This window comes from Festucalex cinctus, chromosome 19 (genome assembly GCF_051991245.1).
Source record: "Festucalex cinctus isolate MCC-2025b chromosome 19, RoL_Fcin_1.0, whole genome shotgun sequence".
Lineage (NCBI taxonomy): Eukaryota > Metazoa > Chordata > Actinopteri > Syngnathiformes > Syngnathidae > Festucalex > Festucalex cinctus.
In genome coordinates this window covers 2,777,039-2,795,585 of record NC_135429.1, presented here as the reverse complement: position 1 = coordinate 2,795,585, position 18,547 = coordinate 2,777,039, and the positions used below count along the sequence as shown (strand labels likewise).

Here is an 18,547-nt window from a genome sequence, read left to right as displayed (position 1 = left end):
TTTATGTCAGAGTTCCGTTCCTACGAAAGGGGAAAACACTGCGGTCAAAATGGCGGACAAGGAGTCAAAATGGCGGACCGGGCGTAACTGTTGTAAAGTCGAAACTCAAGGACTCAATGTATTTATACAGCTAACGTGGTAGTGATTAAAATACAAAATTAAATTGTGAAATTACTTTTGATCGATGAATTGTAGTAACATCCGTAACTTCATTATTTTTCATGTACAATTAATACTTTTTAAAACCATTTTTTTCCCCTTCTGCTGTCGACTGATGATGACATCACCTGTGCTCAGGGAGTAGGTCGCGGCCAATCAGGACTCACCTGTTTTCTGGATTTTGGTCCGTAAACTGAGCCATGATTGGTCGCTACCGACTTCCTCAGCACAGGTGATGTCATCATCAGTCGACAGCAAGTCGAAAAATTACTTTTTTAAGGTATTCATTGTACATGAAAAATAATGAAGTTATCAAATCAATTCTGGACAAAATATTAACTTTTCACTGCTGAAAATTGTTCAATGAGTCAAGTATACCTTTAACTTAAATTTATAGGGTTACGTTTATTAGCTTTTAGCCACATGCTAACATGCAGAATCCAGAACTGGTCCCAAGTAGGGAAAAATACTTTTTAAAGGTATTAATTGTACATGAAAAATATTGATGTTACCACATTTATTATAGACAAAATATTCACTTTTAATATTCACTTACAATTATAAAAATAAATAATTAAATGAAATGAAATTTTAAGCAAGACATTTTGAGAATGAGGCAATTTTACATTTGAACCAGAACCAGAAGATGACACGATGAGGGGACATTTTATTCCATGTCTTCTGGTTTGTGGTTAGCATGTGGCTACGTTTATAGCTACCTAATGTAAATGTTTAAACATGTGCCCCACCAGAACTAACAGCTTTCACTGGAATAGGAATTTGTCTGTTTTTTGTTTTGTTTTTTGTTTTTTAATCATTAATCACGCTCACTTTTGTGCAGTCTCCAGACATCTGGAGGTAAAAAAAAAAAATGACGTGAGATGTTTGTATTTTTGTTTACTTTAGCACAGAAAAAAAAAATCTTGACGGTGGGCCTCTTCCTGGATTTGTTCCGCGTCCTGTGACACACGGCATGAAAAGAAATGTGATGTAATGGATGTCGGGAAAAAAACAACAGGCAGGTTTATAAATAAGCTATTTGTCAGGATGGGATGTGATTTGGGGGGGTGAGAATCAACAGCAGACATTTTGCACGCTCGTCCGTCAAACATTTACTCGGGGAGTTGATTAGCAACAAATATGCTAATCATTGTTTTCGGGAGCCCTGAACAACGGTCGCGCGTTCTCCATTTTTAACGTCTTATCAATCGGTCAACAATTAACACAAAAGCAGGTCAGATGAATGAAGCGTGTTGTAAATCAAAGGTCAGTCACTCAACTATCGCAAACTTCATTGCGATGGTCGTCAATAAAAAGGGACGATGAAATACAATTGACTGTTTCAAAGGGGAGGCAAAAGTTGTAAAATGTTGATGAATTAGAGGATATTCATTAAATGCTTTTCCATAGCGCTGTCGTTAATTGTATTTTATTAACATTTAGTATTTAGCATTTAGCATGCTTATACAGTAGTCGCATATCTCCATTATAGTTACAATATTATATGTAACTGCAATTAAATTGGTGTTTTTTTGCACATTTTTATATTATATTTACATATTTTCATTTTATGAACTTTTATTTATTAATTATACTTTTTTGTACCCTTACTAAAAATATATATCTCCATTTTAACTACAGTCTTAATTACACGTGCATTTTTTTTTTGCACTCGTTTTATATTCCATTTTGCTATATTCTAATTTTTTTTTTTTTAAGTTTTTTTCATTTATGTACTGTGGTTTACTTTGTTTCCATGTTTGTTAATTATATTTACCACTTTAATCTGTATTTAGTATTTACAATATAAGGTGAAAATGAATAACTCAAACGTATTGATTTATTAGTTCACTTTTTTGCATGCTTATTTTCATTTACATCTCCATTATAATTCAAATAAAGATAATAATAATAATAATAATAATAATAACGAAGATGACCTCGTGACTGCTTGTTATGATGACCTATTAATTTAGCACATGCTGCTGCTGGTGACTAATTTTATTGACTGTACAGGGTGTTGTCGCCTCTTTTGACCCTCCCTACGGTGGTGGTGGGCGTGGCTGCGTAGGAGGACGACGAGCGAGACGTGACCAGGCAGACTGGACAACAGCGGCGACAGCCCCCGCGTGGACACATCAGGAAGTGTTATGGAGAGTTTTACTTTATTTTATATTATTATTATTATTATTATTATTATTATTATTATTATTATTATTATTATACAAACGATCCCAAATGGTTAATGGTACTGGTTGGTCTTTTTATTTATTTTTTTTAATTTTTTTTATTGTATTTCCATCGTCTCAAAAGTCACAAACACAGCCAAATAAGCATGTATTAATTATTTAATTAATTAATTACTTTATGAATGAAAATGGACATACGGCAGCACGGAGGATCCTTCCCACATTGCAAGGTTGAGACGGATTATGGCGATTTGAGCCATCCCAAACCTGAGACAAGGGTTAATCCTCACAAAACACACACAAACACGTGTAAACAAACAGACTAGGATTGTTTGACAGTGAGGTTTTTGTTTGTGTGTATGGATAGATTTATTTCAGATTGTTACATGTGGCAACACAATCGCTGATAGATTTGTTCTTTTTGTCATACCATATTTTAATATATTTTATCTTATTTTTTTCTAATTAAATGACACCAAATTATCAGCATTAATAACCAATATGATGACGTATTATTTGCTTCACATCCTCCCCCATTAAATCAAATTAAAGTAAGATTTATTTATTTTTTAAATTAATTAGACACTGACACACAAGAAAAAAATATAATAAAAAATAAAAAATAGCATGCCGGTTCTGTTTCTCAATCTAGGTCGCTGCAATAATCTGTCGACACAACCACACAGGAGCGCCCTCCCACCGGTTGCCATGACGACAGGACTCACATGTTGCCTCCTTCAGCGTTATCAGCGTTCTGATAGACGGCGTGACCCTGATCGGCTCGGTCAAGAATTCTGACCACAGACCATGCAGGTAGTCGTCGTGTATGTTTATAAAAAAAATATATATATAAAAAAAATAACCCCACTGTAGTTTTTTTCTGCTGCAATGAGCTGTTACTGCCACATAGCGGCGCTGTTACACTATCAAATACGGCTAAAAGTGTTCGGGCGACTTCAAAATCGTCGCCCTCTGTCATATTTTGAATTTGACACACGCACAAATGCATTAGATTTCGCCTCAAGATAATGGCCACCTCTGCTAAAATTTTCTACGTCCTTAATTTAACAGTTTATTCAATTCTACCTCTGAATTTAAATAATTAAATATAATCAATATTTGACTCGGTTTTTCGTGTTTTCTGTGTTGGAATTACTTGGATCATTATTTTTAGTAAGGTGGTGTTATGTCAATTTCAACCTTAAAACGATGTCGAAATGAGAATCTGTTCTGAATTTGAAATAAATATATCCATAAATGAATCTTCCCACTATAAGAAGAACCTTAACATCAGAACCACTTTATCAATTATCATTTTTCGTGTTTCTGAATAAATACATAATAATAAAACACACACACAAGACGGTTTCTGTTGCAATGAAACTTCAGTTATGGCCACACGGGGGCGCTGCTTTACTAGAGATGGCCGGCGGCGTACAGTTTTGTTCCATGAAGAAGGCGAAGAAGCCGAAGAAGAATAAAAGTACAAACAGTAGCGGAAGTTGAGCTTTATCACGCTTCTGAGTTTATTCTTTGCTTGTGGAATTAACGCACAAGTAAGAATGAGTTTTAAAATGACGAACGGGATTTAAAATGACGCAGTCTGTTGTCGTTCAAATCGGACAGTGCGGAAACCAGATCGGTTGTCGTTTTTGGGATCTTGCTTTGCAAGAGCATGCCCATTTCAACCAATGGGGGCGGTATGACGACGCCACCGGCACCTTTTTCCGTAATGTGGACTCGTTGAGCTGGAATGGAGTCTCTTGTGCTGACAATGGGAGAATCCAACAGCTGAAGGCGAGGGCGGTGCTGCTGGACATGGAGGAGGGTGTGATCAGCGAGATCCTGAAAGGTCCCTTGCGAGAGCTTTTTGACACTACTCAGCTCCTCACAGGTGTGTCAGGTGCAGGCAACAACTGGGCAGTTGGACACCTGACCTACGGCTCGAGCTACAGGGACAAGATTGTGGATCAGCTGCGGAAGGCCGCGGAGCAGTGTTCCTGTCTGCAGTCCTTCTTTCTGATCCACTCCATGGGAGGAGGGACGGGTTCAGGGCTCGGGACCAGAGTGCTCCGCCTTCTCCAGGATGAATTCCCCGAGGTGTGTCGCATTGTCATACCTGTCTGTCCGTCGGCGGACGATGATGTCATCGTATCGCCCTACAACAGTACACTGGCCATGCGGGAGCTGACTGAGAATGCTGACTGCGTTCTTCTTGTTGAGAACCAGGCACTGGTGGACATTTTAAACATGGAACATGCATCCTGTGGTGGACAACTCAGGAAAGGCAACATCATCTCGGCAGTGGGTAGGCTGACTGGGTCAGAGAAGCCTTTCGATGCTATGAATGACATTGTGGCCAACATGTTGCTCAATCTCACCAGTTCTGCCCGTTTTGAGGGTTCCCTCAACATGGATCTCAATGAAATTGCTATGAACCTGGTTCCGTTCCCTCGATTAAACTACCTGATTCCAAGTCTCAGTCCTGTCTCCACACTGGCGCGTGTCAGCGAGCCAACCAGAAGACTGGATAAGCTCTTCAGCGATGTGTTCAGTAAAGGCCACCATTTAATCAAAGCAGACCCAAAGCGCAGTCTCTACCTTGGCTGTGCCCTCATGCTCAGGGGGAACGTTCACATGTCAGACCTGCGCAGGAATATTGAACGGTTGAAGTCCGTGGTGCCCTTTGTGTCATGGAACCCAGAAGGCTGGAAGACGAGTATTTGTTCTGTGCCCCCCATTGGTCACACTCGATCCGTGTTAGCCCTGGCCAACACCACCGCTATAAAGTCCACATTCATGGAGATGAGAGTACGCTTCCATAAGCTTTATAGGAAAAAGGCGCACTTGCATCATTACCTGCAAGTCGAGGGGATGGAGGAGAGTTTATTCTCCGAGGCTGCAACGTCCCTCGACTCTTTGATTGAGGAGTATCATCATTTGGATGCAGGCACAGGGAAATTAATACCGGTTGCAAGATTAAAAGTTGCTCAATGAAATACTACTGACATTTGGTGCTATTAGTAAATATAGCATAGCATGTGCTTAACTCATTGTAAAGCGACAACACTTTTTTAAGGTTGAAATTCACACGATTTGTAAACCATTACTGAATCAATTTTGTAAAAATGTAAACAGCGTGGGCAGTACTATAATTACCATTGATTGCATTAAACAAAGTTTTCAAAAGAAAATCTTCCTGTAAGCTATTATTGAATTACTAAGAAAAAAGTACGTGCATAATTCCTATGTTGTTAAATACCCTTGTTTAGAGTTATTCAAACCACAATTAATCACTTGAAAAGATTGAGACAGTCTGTCTATTCAAAACCAACATTTTAAAATGTTTGTACGCAACTACGCATCATAACGAGAGTAAGTACTATCAGGCATTTTTTAACCTGTAGTACACAGGGACTCATATGTAGAATTAACTATTTAAATATGTACAAAGAAGCAAATGGCTTGTTTACTATTGGTTAAACCGCTCTTAATATCGCTATAATTTTTAAAGACATGATTTAATACAAAATCCACATTGAGTTTTCGAATTCCGGTAGTCGTGAACGCACCTAGACTAGCATTCCGGAAGTTCCTCACGTAGGCTAGTGAAGCTACCATGCTAAGCTAGGCTAGTCGGGAACGAGGCTGCGCGAGCTGTGTTAACATGTTTTGATTGTGAATGGCTACATTAACACGTATGGAGCATTTAAAGTAAAAAAAATAAAATAAAAGAAAAACAAAAATATCATTCGAAATCCACTGAGAGAGGAAGTTGGAACACCCAAGCTGTAAGCGACATTCGTGCGGCGGTCGACATGTCCTCGTTCTCTGAGGCGGCTCTCGAGAAAAAACTGTCCGAGCTCAGCAACTCTCAGCAGAGCGTGCAGACACTGTCGCTGTGGCTCATCCACCACAGGAAACACTCCAAGAACATCGTGCACGTTTGGTACAACGAGCTCGTGAAAGGTAAGCGGGATCCATTGAGCTGAACGTGTTTTTGTTGTTGTCGTTAACATTCGTGTTTTGCATGCAGGCGATCTCCGGGCGGCGAGCCAACAAGTGTTGTATATTGTATAGTCACTATGCAGTATTCAACACACTATACCATAGTGTTTTCACTGTTATTAATGAAGAGAATGAGTAATGGATGCCCATAGTACTAGTGATCACTCTAACACTGAATCAAAACCTTGAGAGTCCCCCTAACCAATCCCCTAACCCTTTTACCTTTAAGATCCTACACTGGGCGAAAAGACCACACTGAAATCTAGACTTGCTCAAGACCAAGACCAGAAGACTTTTGGGAGTCGACCCCAGAAAAAATAAAAAAAATAAAAAAAAATAAAAAAATGAGTGCTGGTCTTGACCGACCTCGACAGAAAATCCAGAATTTAGGAGTTGACCAAGGCTTTCCATAATGTTGTCTCGAGAATTACAGCACTAGTAAAGTGTGTGTTTACATTTGCACGAGCCGCCAGCTGCTTCCTGTTATGTTCCAGTATAAACTAAATTGCATAGTTACGTGACCTGTGCTTGATTTTATGTATGCAGCTCCGGTGTCGCGCAAGCTGACCTTCCTGTACTTGGCCAATGACGTCATTCAGAACAGCAAGAGGAAAGGACCCGAGTTCACGCAGGATTTCGCGCCGGTCATCGTTGACGCGTTCAAACATGTTTACAAGTATGCTTGTGTGTCCATGTCTGCCTCCAAGACCCCCCTTACCTTAAGTCCAGGGGTCTCCAAAATGGTACTTGACATGATCAGTGTCTTTGTCACGGTGTGTGTTGTCCCGCCAGAGAGTGCGAGGACGGTTGTAAGAAGCAACTGGGCCGGGTTTTGTCCATCTGGCAGGAGAGGGCCGTCTACGAAAACGAGCTGCTGGACCAGTTGTCCAAAGTCATCTGTAAGATCCTGTTTTGCTTTTCGTCACCCACACATAATTGAGTCAGTCAAGTCATGGTGTCCTGTGATGTCACGCAGATGGCGAGAAGAAGCCCACAAAGCGGTCTTACGAATCCATCCAAGCGCTGAACGACAACTTTGCTGGCCAGACGTCTCCGGCTGAGCCCCCACAGGTCCTGGCCCAGATGGTGTAGTAAGAAAGAGGATGGAATAGATACACCCCCCCCCCCCCCCCCCCTCAAAAAAAAGGGGAAAAAAAATCTATCTACCGGGTGATCATGGGAATTTTTACTTGCCGCAACAACGAGGCGCTCTACTACATCGCCCACGCCTGACTGACTCCCCCAGTCCAAACGATGTCTCACCTAAGACTTTTTAACATAAACTACCCTCCTCGTGGCACTTTGACCTTTCTCCCTACGATAAACACACTCAGGGCACACAACAAGGCACTTGTGGTTTTTGATTGGCCGAAAAGGCCGCTGTTATAATCGTTTTGAGGCGTTGACGTTGTTGTGCCGGGTGTCGTCCCGACAGACGTCGGAGCTGATCCGAGCGCTGCAGGAGCTGGAGAACGCCACCTCGGGAGACGCGCTGCTGCGCAAGCGCATTTCCTCGCTGCCTGCCGAGGTGCAGGACTCGTCGCTGCTGCACAGGATCACAGGTAGGGGGGTGGGTCCGTCGGGCGCACGGCAGCCATTTTGTAGGAGAGACGTGCGTTGCAATCGTTTCGTGGTGGTCCTTTGTTTGTTGACATTGGCACACTGCAAGAGTGGTTGCACAATCCAATAGCAAAATTAAATGGGTCATATACATTTGACTTTATTTATATATTTTTTAAATAAATATTTTTTTTTAAAATAAACAGTTACTTTTTCAATCAGAACTGGTAATGATCAAATCTATTTATTACACTTAGCATTATTACATTGTTTAAATTGTGTTTTAAAAAATTGTTTTATTTATTTGACAAAATGTCATTCTTAAATTTTGATACCTCTCATGACCTCATAAATTGTATTATTTTTTTTTTATTACATTTTTATCTATGGTTAATTATATTTAATTATTGTTTTGTTAATTGTTTTAAAGATGAGAGTTTTTAAAACGTTATTTACAGTTAAAATAGTTATTGATCTCATAAAATTAAATTACAAATTCATTTTCTTTATTTGGTGTGTCATTCACAATTTAGGATTTTCTTATTTCTATAAGAAAGTTTCAAACAATTTATTTACGTTTTTATAATTTGTAAAAATGTTTTGATACCTCCCTTATGACCGCATAAATTGTATTCTTCATATTTTATAACATTTTGTCTTTTATTTATTTTAATTATTATTTATTAATTGTTTTAATGAGTTTTTAAAACATTATTTACAGTTGAAATTGTTATTGAGCTTATAAAATGTAATTACAAATTCATTTTTTTAATTTTATTTTGCGTGTCGTTCCAAATTTAGGATTTTCTTATTTCTATAAGAAAGTTTTCAATAGTTATTTACATTTTTATAATTTAGTATTTTTATTTTTTTGTATTTTCTTAAATTTTTGTTACAGCTCATATTTGAATGAGTTATTTTTATGCAGTTGAAATGCATAAAATGCATTTTATTCAATAATGCATAAAAATAATGTGTAATCGTATTTTCATTTTTAATGGGTAATTAATTATTATTACTATAAAATAATTAATTATTAATAATTAATAACTTGTTTAATTTGTTAGAATATTTATACAGCTCTTGGACTGGGCAGGTACACGGAATAATAACAACGCTAATAATTCCATTTTGTGGTTATGTCTCAGACAAGGAGTCGGGCGCACGTTTCTCGCGCCAGGTGGATGACGCCTGCATGCTATTGGCCGACTACAGCGGCCGCCTGGCAGCCGAAATCGACGACCGACGGCAGCTGACGCGCACGCTGACCACCTTCCTGCAGAGCCAGCGCGACGGTCTGGTGCATAACGAGCACAAACTCGAAGTGCGTAGATAGGCAATTTTTTTTTTTTTTTCTTCACACCAATTCTAGATTCTTGCTTTTTGTCCTTACACTCTCGTGTGCTCCAACAAGATGGCGTTTTTTCCTTTGTCTTTTCTCCAGGAATATAAACGCAAACTAGCCCGAGTGAGCCAGGTCCGGAAAGAGCTGCGATCCCGCTTGAACAATCTCCCCGGCAGACTCCACGACTCCTCCACCTGACATTTGACCCGGAATGACTCTCCTCTCTTTTAGCATTCTTGTGACTTTTTTTTTTTTTTTTTTTTTTTTTTTTTTTTTAATGCAAGTAACGACGATGTGTTTTCAATCAGCCCACCTTGTTTTGCTCCTTTCATGCATAGTATGATTGCAATTTCTTTTTTCACATTTATACTCATTATATCGCTCCCTTCTTGTCAACTTTTGTCCATGCTTCTGTATTAACTGTTAATTTCAAGCAGTAATTGCAAAAAGTGTGAGTGTGGAGTCAGTGTACATAATAATATGCGGCTGCATGTAAATATCTTATATTAAAATAATGTTAAAGCTTCCATTCAAATTGTGGCTTTTTGTACATATCTGCTGGTGTCCAAATAAGCAACCTGTTGGAATTTGCATTTCTAACATATTAAAAAAAACATTTAAAATCAAAACTTACAAAAAAAAAATTACATGTTATTTATTTATTTATTTTTATAAATTCAATGTATTGTGGTTTTAAAGTAATTTTAATTTGGTCTCAAATGGCAAAGATGTGTCTCACGCACGATGGACCAACTTCTTTTTGTAATAAAAATAAATATTACCGTAGTTATAATAAATAAATAAATAAATAAATAAAAATATGCAGTAGAGCGCCAGGTCGAGAGGGGGCGCCGCGGACAATATTGTCGCTATACTCACCCGGAAGTAGATGGTTTGGAGTCGGGAGTCGCGAAACTGCACATTTAGGACTGTTTCGGATTGAGTTTAAGACTTAACACTTTTAATTTGCTGATATTATTTTAACAGTTATATAGTCAAAACAGCTTTCATTTTACGGTTTACGTTAAAACTGAACTAGCTTCCACTTCGAACCACGGGCTAGTCACGTTTGCATGCTAGTTTCTTAGCCTCAAGTGCTATCGCTGGCACTCTAGTCAATATTAACTTTAAGCGAAAACAAAGTTAAGCAATAATGGACGATTTGACAACTCCGTACGACGATGAGTCGGCAACTAAGTTCATGGAGTGTTCGGTAAGCGAGCTGGGAAGAGTGTTGGATGTACAGTAAGTACTAGCATTATCGTAATTTCGTACGATGGTTCACGTATCATGTGTTCTTCTTGAAGGTATGTGAAATATCCTTAAGGGGCCTCAGTTTGTATAAGATACACGTGACGACGACGGCACACTTAAAGGTAAATATAATTTGCTGATGATAATAATAAAATGTACTTTTAGTTTTACTACCGGTTACGCAGTGGTTATTTTTTTATTTTTTGCCCTGAGTGGCAATTCACCATCTAGCATTCTAGGGTTATTTTGCCGTGAATTGCACGAGAATTACAAGTGCAAATTCTGCACCGGTGAGCAAGAAAAAGGCCTTTGAGTGTGTGACACTGGGTTGTTTGTTAGGGTTTAGTGACTGTTAGGTAAGAGTATCATCTGACTGGTGGGGAGCAGCAATGCACATGCCGTGCCTAGTCTCCCGGAAATAGAAGAATAAGAAGAGGAAAAATGCGTCTGGACAGTAACCAGGGACCAAGACACAAGTCATTCTACGTCTTCTCGACTAAACATTGCTAAACCACTTGTCTACCAACCTTACATCAACCAGCACTGAAGAAAACGTGTTGTCTTGATGAACATATTCCCAAAAGAGAAGATTATGTTCCTTTTCTGCATTTTCTGCCAAGTCTTGGCATGCGGTCAACGCAGCTTGTTTTCTTTTCTACAGCCATTTGTTGTCTTGATTCCACTTTGTACTAACCTTGCCCTGCAAGATGAATTCTCGCAGTATTTGAGAGTTTACAAACTCCAGAGAATACATCTTGTGCCGAGCCCGTTGGTTTCCACCGATAGGTTCGGACCAATCACAGAGCGACATTGTGTATGGGGCGGGACATGCAGTTGTGACGAAACCTCAAACCCGGAAGCCAGCACCGACGCCGGGGTAAACAAACAAACCCACGTGGACAAATGGACACTGCAATTAATTCTGTTCTTGCAGAATTACTCACCGTTTCCTTGTTGAATGTTGAACAGCAAGAGACGCTTCGTGTATTTCTAGCTGGTAAGATGTTCGTGCTTTTTTTCCCCACCCCCTTCGACGAAAACAAAGACATTTTCATCCGTGGACGTGATTGGTCAAAAACAAACGTGCACAATGCCGCATCAACCAATCAGCTAAAAGTTTTGTACAGAATATCCGGACTTTCCTGAGCAAATCATTGTGGAGAACTCCTTTGAGTGAATCACAATATCAATCTGGCTATCGCCAGGTAACTTTGTACCGCTATGGACAGAGAAATCTTGAGCCGCAAGAAAATCAAAGATCCTACTGTGGAAAACTCCAATTGGAACCCCTAGGTTTTGCTACCTCTCCAACCTCTCTGGTGAACAGGCCAACCTCATTTGTGGATCCATGGCTAGTCTTGATCTTGACAACTTCTGGTCAGAACAGACTTGATTCTCGAAAACAACTTAGCACAGCTTTCTTTGTGTAAATCTTTTCACTTTGCAGTCTGTCTTGTCTTCTCTTAGAGTCTTAGATCCTTTGATGAAATTTTTTTGGGACCAGACTCTCACTACTGCATACCTGAAGGCATCAAGCAATACCTTGTTCTTGTATTAAACCCGAAAAAATCTTTCCAGGACTCTGTAAGTTTAGTCAACTGTGATAATGTTTGTCCACTTTGCTCACTGTTTACGTCAGTACAATAAAAAAATCTTTGATGCTCGTCAGATTTGGACTTCTCCCACAACCAAGTTCATAGTCCAAAAGTACAGCGTTTCTCTAAAATGAACATATCGAATGACCTCACCTAACCCTTAAAGATGTCTGTTTCCATTGTAGAACCATCACACGTTTCCTCAGCACTGATTAATTTTTATTGCTCTCCTTTCGTCCCTGGCAGAAAGAGGATGCCGCCGTCGCCGCGGGTAAGTTGACGCCATCGTCCATCGAGTAATTTGGGGTCTGCGGTGGCCTCACATATTTTAGTGCCAGCTCAATGAGTACAGGTACACGCGTGAGAAGCAGGTCCTGTTGCTTGGTCTTTGCAAACATTTTACATGTGTACAGAATCAGAACCTTCAGGTTTGCTATCAAGCAGTGATGTTCTCCAGAGATCTCCTGACTTTCCATTGCGGTGGTGTTTCAGAGAACAAAATCCTGATGCGTTCGCTGCAACTCGAGAGAGCCAAAATTCACGATCAGCCACTTACAAGAATTGCAGGAAGCTCATTTGTCTACCCTCCATGTATCACCTGTTTCTGTTGATATAATAGCTGTTTTGGGGAACTTGGACAGTTCAGTTCTTGGGGAACAAGTTCTAAAGTTCCTTTTTTCTCCCCCAAGAAACTTAAAGGTTGCTGTGGTTGTTTTTGTTTTCCTTATTCCTCAGGCTGCTGTGCTGATCTCGGGAGAAAGCAGAAGTAGCTGAACTACCTCTCTGATCTACGGCTTTGTATCATGACAACTGAAGCAACTTTGGTTCCTGCCTACCAATAATTTTGGCTTTGAGCGGTTGTAGGTTGGTTCTTGTCTTGACTACCTGCATATTCTTGATTGTAGCTTTGTGACGGAGTCCTTGGAACCTGGCTCTTGTCTCGATTACCTGTAGCTTGGTTCTTGAGTGCCTTTTGTGTGGTTCTTGAGCACCCAAAGCTTGTTTTTGCTTCTTAAATACCCGTCACTTGGTTTCTAAACTCGGGTCTTGTCTTGAATACTTGTAGCTTGATTCTTTTTGGTTCTTGCGTGTAGCTAGGTTCTTATTTGTTCTTGAGTACCTGTATCTTGGTTCCCAATTACCTGAACTTGGATCTTGTCTCGTACAAGTAGCTTGGTTTTTAATTAGCTGTAGAGTAGTTCTTGTGTACCCATAGCTTGGTTGTCATGTAAATTTCCCAGAGGGAGCCATCCCAAAGGGATCAATAAAGTCAAGTCTAAGTCTAAAGTATCTGAACTTAATTCTTGTTTTGAGTGACCATAGCTTGATTCTTTAGTGCCTTCATGTGTACCCATAGCTCTGTTCTGGGCTTGAGTACTGTATCTGTAACTTTATTCTCTTCTCTTTGGTTCTTGAGTACCTCTTACTTGGTTCTCAAATACGTCGACTTGGTTCTTCTCTTAAGGCCCTGTTGCTGGATTCGATTTGGTTCTTGCGAAGATGCAGTTCATGATGTAGTCTCTTTTTTTTTTTTTTTTTTTTTTTTTTCCTTTCTTTCTGATGCGGATGCTACACAAATGTCATTTAAGTTGTGTAATCATTGCCAGGCTCCTGTAGCGTTGCCACATTTGTTGAACATTACCAATGCAAGCTGGATCAGAAACCTCTGCCATGAATTGGTCACTATTCTCTTTTTTTTTTTATTTCTATTGTTTACCTGGCCATATTTGGTATCTTTGGTAACGCCATCAGAATTTTTGTCGTAGCAGTTGGATATCTATGGACGGTTTCACTTGGCTGACACCCATTGGCAACTTTTATTCTGGAAGTCTTGAAGGTTGGCGCAGCTTTTGAGCTGCCATTGAGAAATCTTCTGATTTTCTTTAGAGATCGTTCTCCCCATTGGCGTCGCTTGAGTGGGTGTCCCAACATGTACCAATGGCAAATTTTCTCTCTGCATTCTTACATTGTCTGTCAAATTACAGGACAGAAATAAAATGAAAAATAATAAATTGAATGACACTCCACTAGTCTTATAGGTTGGAATTTAAGCAGTGTACTGATAAACATAACTCAAAATGCATTATTCTTTTGCCCTGTCATTTCATACATCTTCGTTTGGTGTTGCCAGGTCACGTGGTCCGAGAGCCTCGACCTAAATTTACTGATATCTTGCAATACGTGGATTACCTGAATCTTGACGAACCAATCATCGGTAAGTAACATAATACAATTCTCAACTCTTCAATTGATATGATTGTAACAATTGTGTTATCCCATTTCAGGATTAAACTTCTTGGAAGGATACTCGATCTTTAATGTGGAAAATTCCAGTATGGGGCCCCGATACACATGCACGCTTTGTGATATCAGCGCATACCCACCAGAAATGATCCATCATGTGATTGGACGAAAACACCGGCAGAAATATATTGTACTGCAGTTCACATTTCCTCGAATTGTGATTTAAAAAATTGCATGGTGTTACTCAAAACGGCGTATCATTGCAGGAGACGAAGCGTCCGGATCTGGTTACATGGGATAAACATTCGCTGATGACAGAAACGGGAAAGATAATTCGCATGAGAGCGGAAATCATCGCCAGGCAGGACGGAAGCGGATGTCCCAAGGTAGGAAGCATGGTCTTGTAACACTGTGATTACATCAAAAGACTCAATAAAAATATGTACTCTCTACTATGTTACAGCCATTGAAGAAAATCAAGAATATGGAAAACGTAATGACAAGAGGTAAATAAATACACAGTAAAAACGCCTGCCGTTGTAAATGCCAACGAAGGGCAGCAGGCATAGGTAGCAAAGTTGTTTTGTGGCGACAACTCATGGATCAATAAATATTAATTCTTTAAGCCAGTGGTGTCCAAACTCTGTCCTCGAGGGCCAGAGTCCTGCAGGTTTTGGATGTTTCCCTGCTCCAATGCACCTGTTCCAATGAACAGGATCGTTATCAGGCTTATGCAGAGCTTGCACATGAGCTTCAGGTGTGTTGGAGAAGAGAAACGTCCAAAACCTGCAGGACTCTGGCCCTCGAGGACAGAGTTTGGACACCAATGGTTTAAGCAGGAGAGAAGAAAACCAGCAAAATTCTTGATTCTAAAGTACCTTTAACTTTGTAAATGTAGCTAGTTTTTTTTTTTTTTTTTGATTAGCAATTTCTGTTTTGAGTACAGGTAGACACACAAGTACCATCAGCTTGGTTTCTGACTACCGCCAGGTCAATTTCCTCAGTCCGGGTGGCTTGGTTCAAGTAAACTATAGCTTTCTTATTTTGGGGTTTTGAGTGGCTCAAATTGTTTAGCTTGATTCTTGAGTACCAGTAGCTTGGTTTTCTTTGATTCTTGAGTACTTGCAGCTTGGTTCACAAATATGTAAATGGCAAAATTGACAATATAATGACTACTATATGGGATGTGCCGTTGTGGTGAGTCAATGTTAAAAGTCCTTGGGCTGTGTAGTTCCCTCATTGCAGAGGCAAAATGAAGACCCACAGAACACCTCAGGCCTGTACCAACAGAAGCAGGAATTCCAAGACTCGCACTGCGGTAGTTTTGCGCCAGATCCTCTGACCAGAGCACCCTTCATCTCGCCCGAAGCTCGCTCGATGAACGTGACGGGAGGCAGACAGACAACGAACCCGTGGGATCAACATCCAGCAAGGGCCGACGATTGGGAGGGGGATCCTCGTCAGGGAAAGAGTTTGGACCTGGAATATCGTCTGGATCCTGTCACACAAACGAGAAATGTCGAGCTCTACAAGGAAACTCAACGAGGTTGGGATCAACCTGCAGAGGGTTACACCACCTACAGAGAGCAGGAAGTAAAAAATGAGATTTTCACAAAGGATGGGAGGCACGAGCTTCATCCCCAGCGTTCGGACTACCGGGGGGAACGTTGGGACTCACAGCCCCAGCGTCCGGACTCCCAGGCCCCTCGTTCAGACCACCAGATCCAGCATTTGGATTACCAGGCGGAACGTTGGGACTCAAAGCCCCAACGTTCGGACTACCAGCCCCAACGTTCGGACTACCAGCCCCAACGTTCGGACTACCAGCCCCAACGTTCGGACTACCAGCCCCAGCGTTCGGACTACCAGCCCCAGCGTTCGGACTACCAGCCCCAGCGTTCGGACTACCAGCCCCAGCGTTCGGACTACCAGCCCCAACGTTCGGACTACCAGCCCCAACGTTCGGACTACCAGCCCCAGCGTCAGGACTACAAGGTGGAATATCGGGACTCTCAGCCCCAGCGTCTGGATTCCCAGGCCCCGCGTTTAGACTACCAGGTGGAGCGTCCTGACTCACAGGCCCGGTGCATAGACTACAAGGCCCAGCGTTCTGAGTCCCCGCTCCAGCGTCCAGACTCCCAGCCCCAGCGTGCGAACTATCAGTCCCCGCATCCGGACTATCAGTCCCCGCATCCGGACTATCAGTCTCAGGGTCCTGGCTTTCAAGGAGATGACCAGCAGTGGTTTTCTGAAAAAGATCAAGTTGTGAGGCTTGGATCAAGTGTGCCAGAACCCCCTACAAGGAATGTTCGCTTACCTTCAGACCAACCGGTTACGCGTTTGAGAGATTATAATCACGGAATGCGACAAGCTGACTCGCTCTCAGGTGGCCCCACCAACTTCCAGACCCCTCGGGAAGATTCCCGGAGCATGTCGTCCATCCCAGAGAATTTCCGCCGCTTTATGAACGGTCTTGCGGGCGACGGGGCAACCGGTCCACGCAAAAGAAAGAGCCGTTTCTCGGACGCCACAGCCGAGGAGGTGGCAAATGCCAACAAGATGTAAGCAATTAATTGTTGCCATTCTTTTGTGTTTATTGTCATTAGTCAACTTTTCTGGACTTCTTTTGGCAACAGGTTCCACCTTGGACCTCCAGATGCCAAGTCCAGAGCTCCTCTGGAATTAGACACTGGAGTGTTCGAGCAGGAGACCCGCACATCAATGTGCCAACCTGATCGCTTGTCACAATCTCAGGTAGCCTATTATTAAGTGAGAATCTTATTTAATACCCATCATTGTTAATACCCATCCCTTTTGGGCAGTATTCATAATAGTCCCTTCTCAAACAGCTGATGTGATAAAGGTATGGGCAAGGATTGGAGGTTCGACTTGCAAATGTCGTAGTTCCCAAGACAGTGCCACATAGTTGTCAAAGGGATGGCACTGTCCTCCTGCAGTCCGAATTGGTCGTGTTCTGCATGAATGCCTTTGTTGAAGAGCTTTCCTGCTTTCCAACAGCAAAACAGTTCCACATTCCCGCCAATGTCCTCACAACAACCGTACGGGAGAACATTCCGGGAGGAGTCCAACTTTAGAAGATCCGAAGACCGTTTCGGTGGGGCAGGCAACGGAGGTGGCAGAGACTGGAACAACATGCGCGGCGGCGAGCAGGCGTTGCAGCAACAAGGCCGCAGAGAGCCCAGCGACTTGAACAGAAGACGTTATGAAGGTACGGAGCGCACTTGCCACAACAGGTAGTTTGACCCGCACCTAATGTCACCTTTCTCGCGTACTTCAGCGGGTTTTGGCCAGGAACAGATGCACACGGCGCGACGTTCAGATGAGCGAGCACAGTATCGCGAACGCTTCCGAGGCGCCGGCCAGCAGCGGCAGTTTCAGCAGCACGACCTGCAACACATCCGTTCCCGCTCGCCACCTTTGGAAATGGAGACATCCGTAGAGATGTACCAGAACCCTCAGTTCAACCGAAGTCTGCAAAAACTCTCATCCACGATCTTGGAATTAATGGCCAGGAACAGCTAATACCGCGCAGCCACGGTTTAGGTGGAAGCTTTCAATTGTATTGCCCTCTTTGCTGATTATGAATTCTGCATATTCTTATTACGGTTGCCGAAGAGATAGAACCAACTCAGCTGACTTTTGACGTCAGTGGAATCTATCTTGGACTGGTCACCAGCCAGTCTCAGGGCAAAGATGAACAACATTTGATACTCATCTTTCATGCAGCGATTCCTAACCAGGGTGCTGTAGCAAGTTAACCAATTTCTCTTTATTTGTTTTGAACTTAAACAGTATTGTTTTTGAGTGTGGGAGGGAAGCCTAGTCGGCATTGGGAGATTCCAGAACCGCTGCAATTTAAGGCAGATGTGCTAACCCACTTCTACACCGTGCTTCATTATTCATTATTGTTCTGGAGATATGTAAATAAACCCTGTGTCCATGGTACCTCTTGTGCATTCACTTCTTTTATTGCTAATCAATGCCAATATAGGTTCTTAATCATGCAACTTTTTATTACATCTAAATCCAAACGTCTAATTACCATTCTTTTAAATGTTACAATCACTCAGTTTTTTTAATGTTAATAAAATCACAAAAATGGGGCAATTGTGAAAAAATTCTGAAAGGTGCTTAACGTTTTTAATGACATTTCTAAACAAATTTTCAGTTTA

General features: G+C 41.4%; 3 protein-coding genes across 5 annotated transcripts; all 3 read left to right on the top strand.

Annotated features, from left to right (window-relative positions):
- Nucleotides 1–2,388: 2,388 nt before the first annotated feature.
- tube1 (tubulin, epsilon 1) lies at nt 2,389–5,542 on the top strand. The gene has a single exon (XM_077507340.1). The coding sequence runs from the start codon at nt 3,942–3,944 to the stop codon at nt 5,343–5,345; it is 1,404 nt and encodes a 467-aa protein (XP_077363466.1). The 5' UTR covers nt 2,389–3,941; the 3' UTR covers nt 5,346–5,542.
- LOC144007591 (regulation of nuclear pre-mRNA domain-containing protein 1A-like) lies at nt 5,478–9,790 on the top strand. Its single transcript, XM_077507348.1, has 7 exons — nt 5,478–6,317; nt 6,903–7,032; nt 7,149–7,255; nt 7,333–7,427; nt 7,792–7,918; nt 9,065–9,240; nt 9,361–9,790. The coding sequence occupies exons 1-7, from the start codon at nt 6,167–6,169 to the stop codon at nt 9,457–9,459; spliced, it is 885 nt and encodes a 294-aa protein (XP_077363474.1). The 5' UTR covers nt 5,478–6,166; the 3' UTR covers nt 9,460–9,790.
- A 330-nt stretch (nt 9,791–10,120) lies between these two features.
- Nucleotides 10,121–18,320, top strand: LOC144007586 (uncharacterized). 3 transcript variants are annotated; one of them, XM_077507336.1, is made up of 11 exons: nt 10,121–10,474; nt 10,569–10,637; nt 12,357–12,381; nt 14,242–14,325; nt 14,396–14,544; nt 14,621–14,740; nt 14,818–14,860; nt 15,586–16,915; nt 16,991–17,108; nt 17,373–17,583; nt 17,653–18,320. In XM_077507336.1, exons 1-11 carry the CDS (start codon nt 10,415–10,417, stop codon nt 17,895–17,897), a joined length of 2,454 nt encoding a protein of 817 aa, XP_077363462.1. In that variant the 5' UTR covers nt 10,121–10,414; the 3' UTR covers nt 17,898–18,320. The 3 variants fall into 3 exon arrangements, with proteins under 3 accessions (XP_077363462.1, XP_077363463.1, XP_077363464.1); XM_077507337.1 differs by lacking the exon at nt 12,357–12,381 and having other exon boundaries at nt 10,397–10,474; XM_077507338.1 differs by lacking the exons at nt 10,121–10,474; nt 10,569–10,637; nt 12,357–12,381 and adding an exon at nt 12,393–12,974.
- Nucleotides 18,321–18,547: the final 227 nt, after the last annotated feature.

Excerpts from the sequence above, each read along its gene's own strand:
- LOC144007591 (XM_077507348.1), top strand. The coding sequence starts at position 6,167 with ATGTCCTCGTTCTCTGAGGCGGCTCTCGAGAAAAAACTGTCCGAGCTC. Across the intron at positions 7,256-7,332 it reads CCAGTTGTCCAAAGTCATCT|ATGGCGAGAAGAAGCCCACA; the intron begins GTAAGATCCTGT and ends GATGTCACGCAG. Across the intron at positions 7,919-9,064 it reads GCTGCTGCACAGGATCACAG|ACAAGGAGTCGGGCGCACGT; the intron begins GTAGGGGGGTGG and ends GTTATGTCTCAG.
- LOC144007586 (XM_077507336.1), top strand. The coding sequence starts at position 10,415 with ATGGACGATTTGACAACTCCGTACGACGATGAGTCGGCAACTAAGTTC. Across the intron at positions 10,638-12,356 it reads CGACGACGGCACACTTAAAG|AAAGAGGATGCCGCCGTCGC; the intron begins GTAAATATAATT and ends CGTCCCTGGCAG. Across the intron at positions 16,916-16,990 it reads GTGGCAAATGCCAACAAGAT|GTTCCACCTTGGACCTCCAG; the intron begins GTAAGCAATTAA and ends TTTTGGCAACAG.
- tube1 (XM_077507340.1), top strand. The coding sequence starts at position 3,942 with ATGACGCAGTCTGTTGTCGTTCAAATCGGACAGTGCGGAAACCAGATC.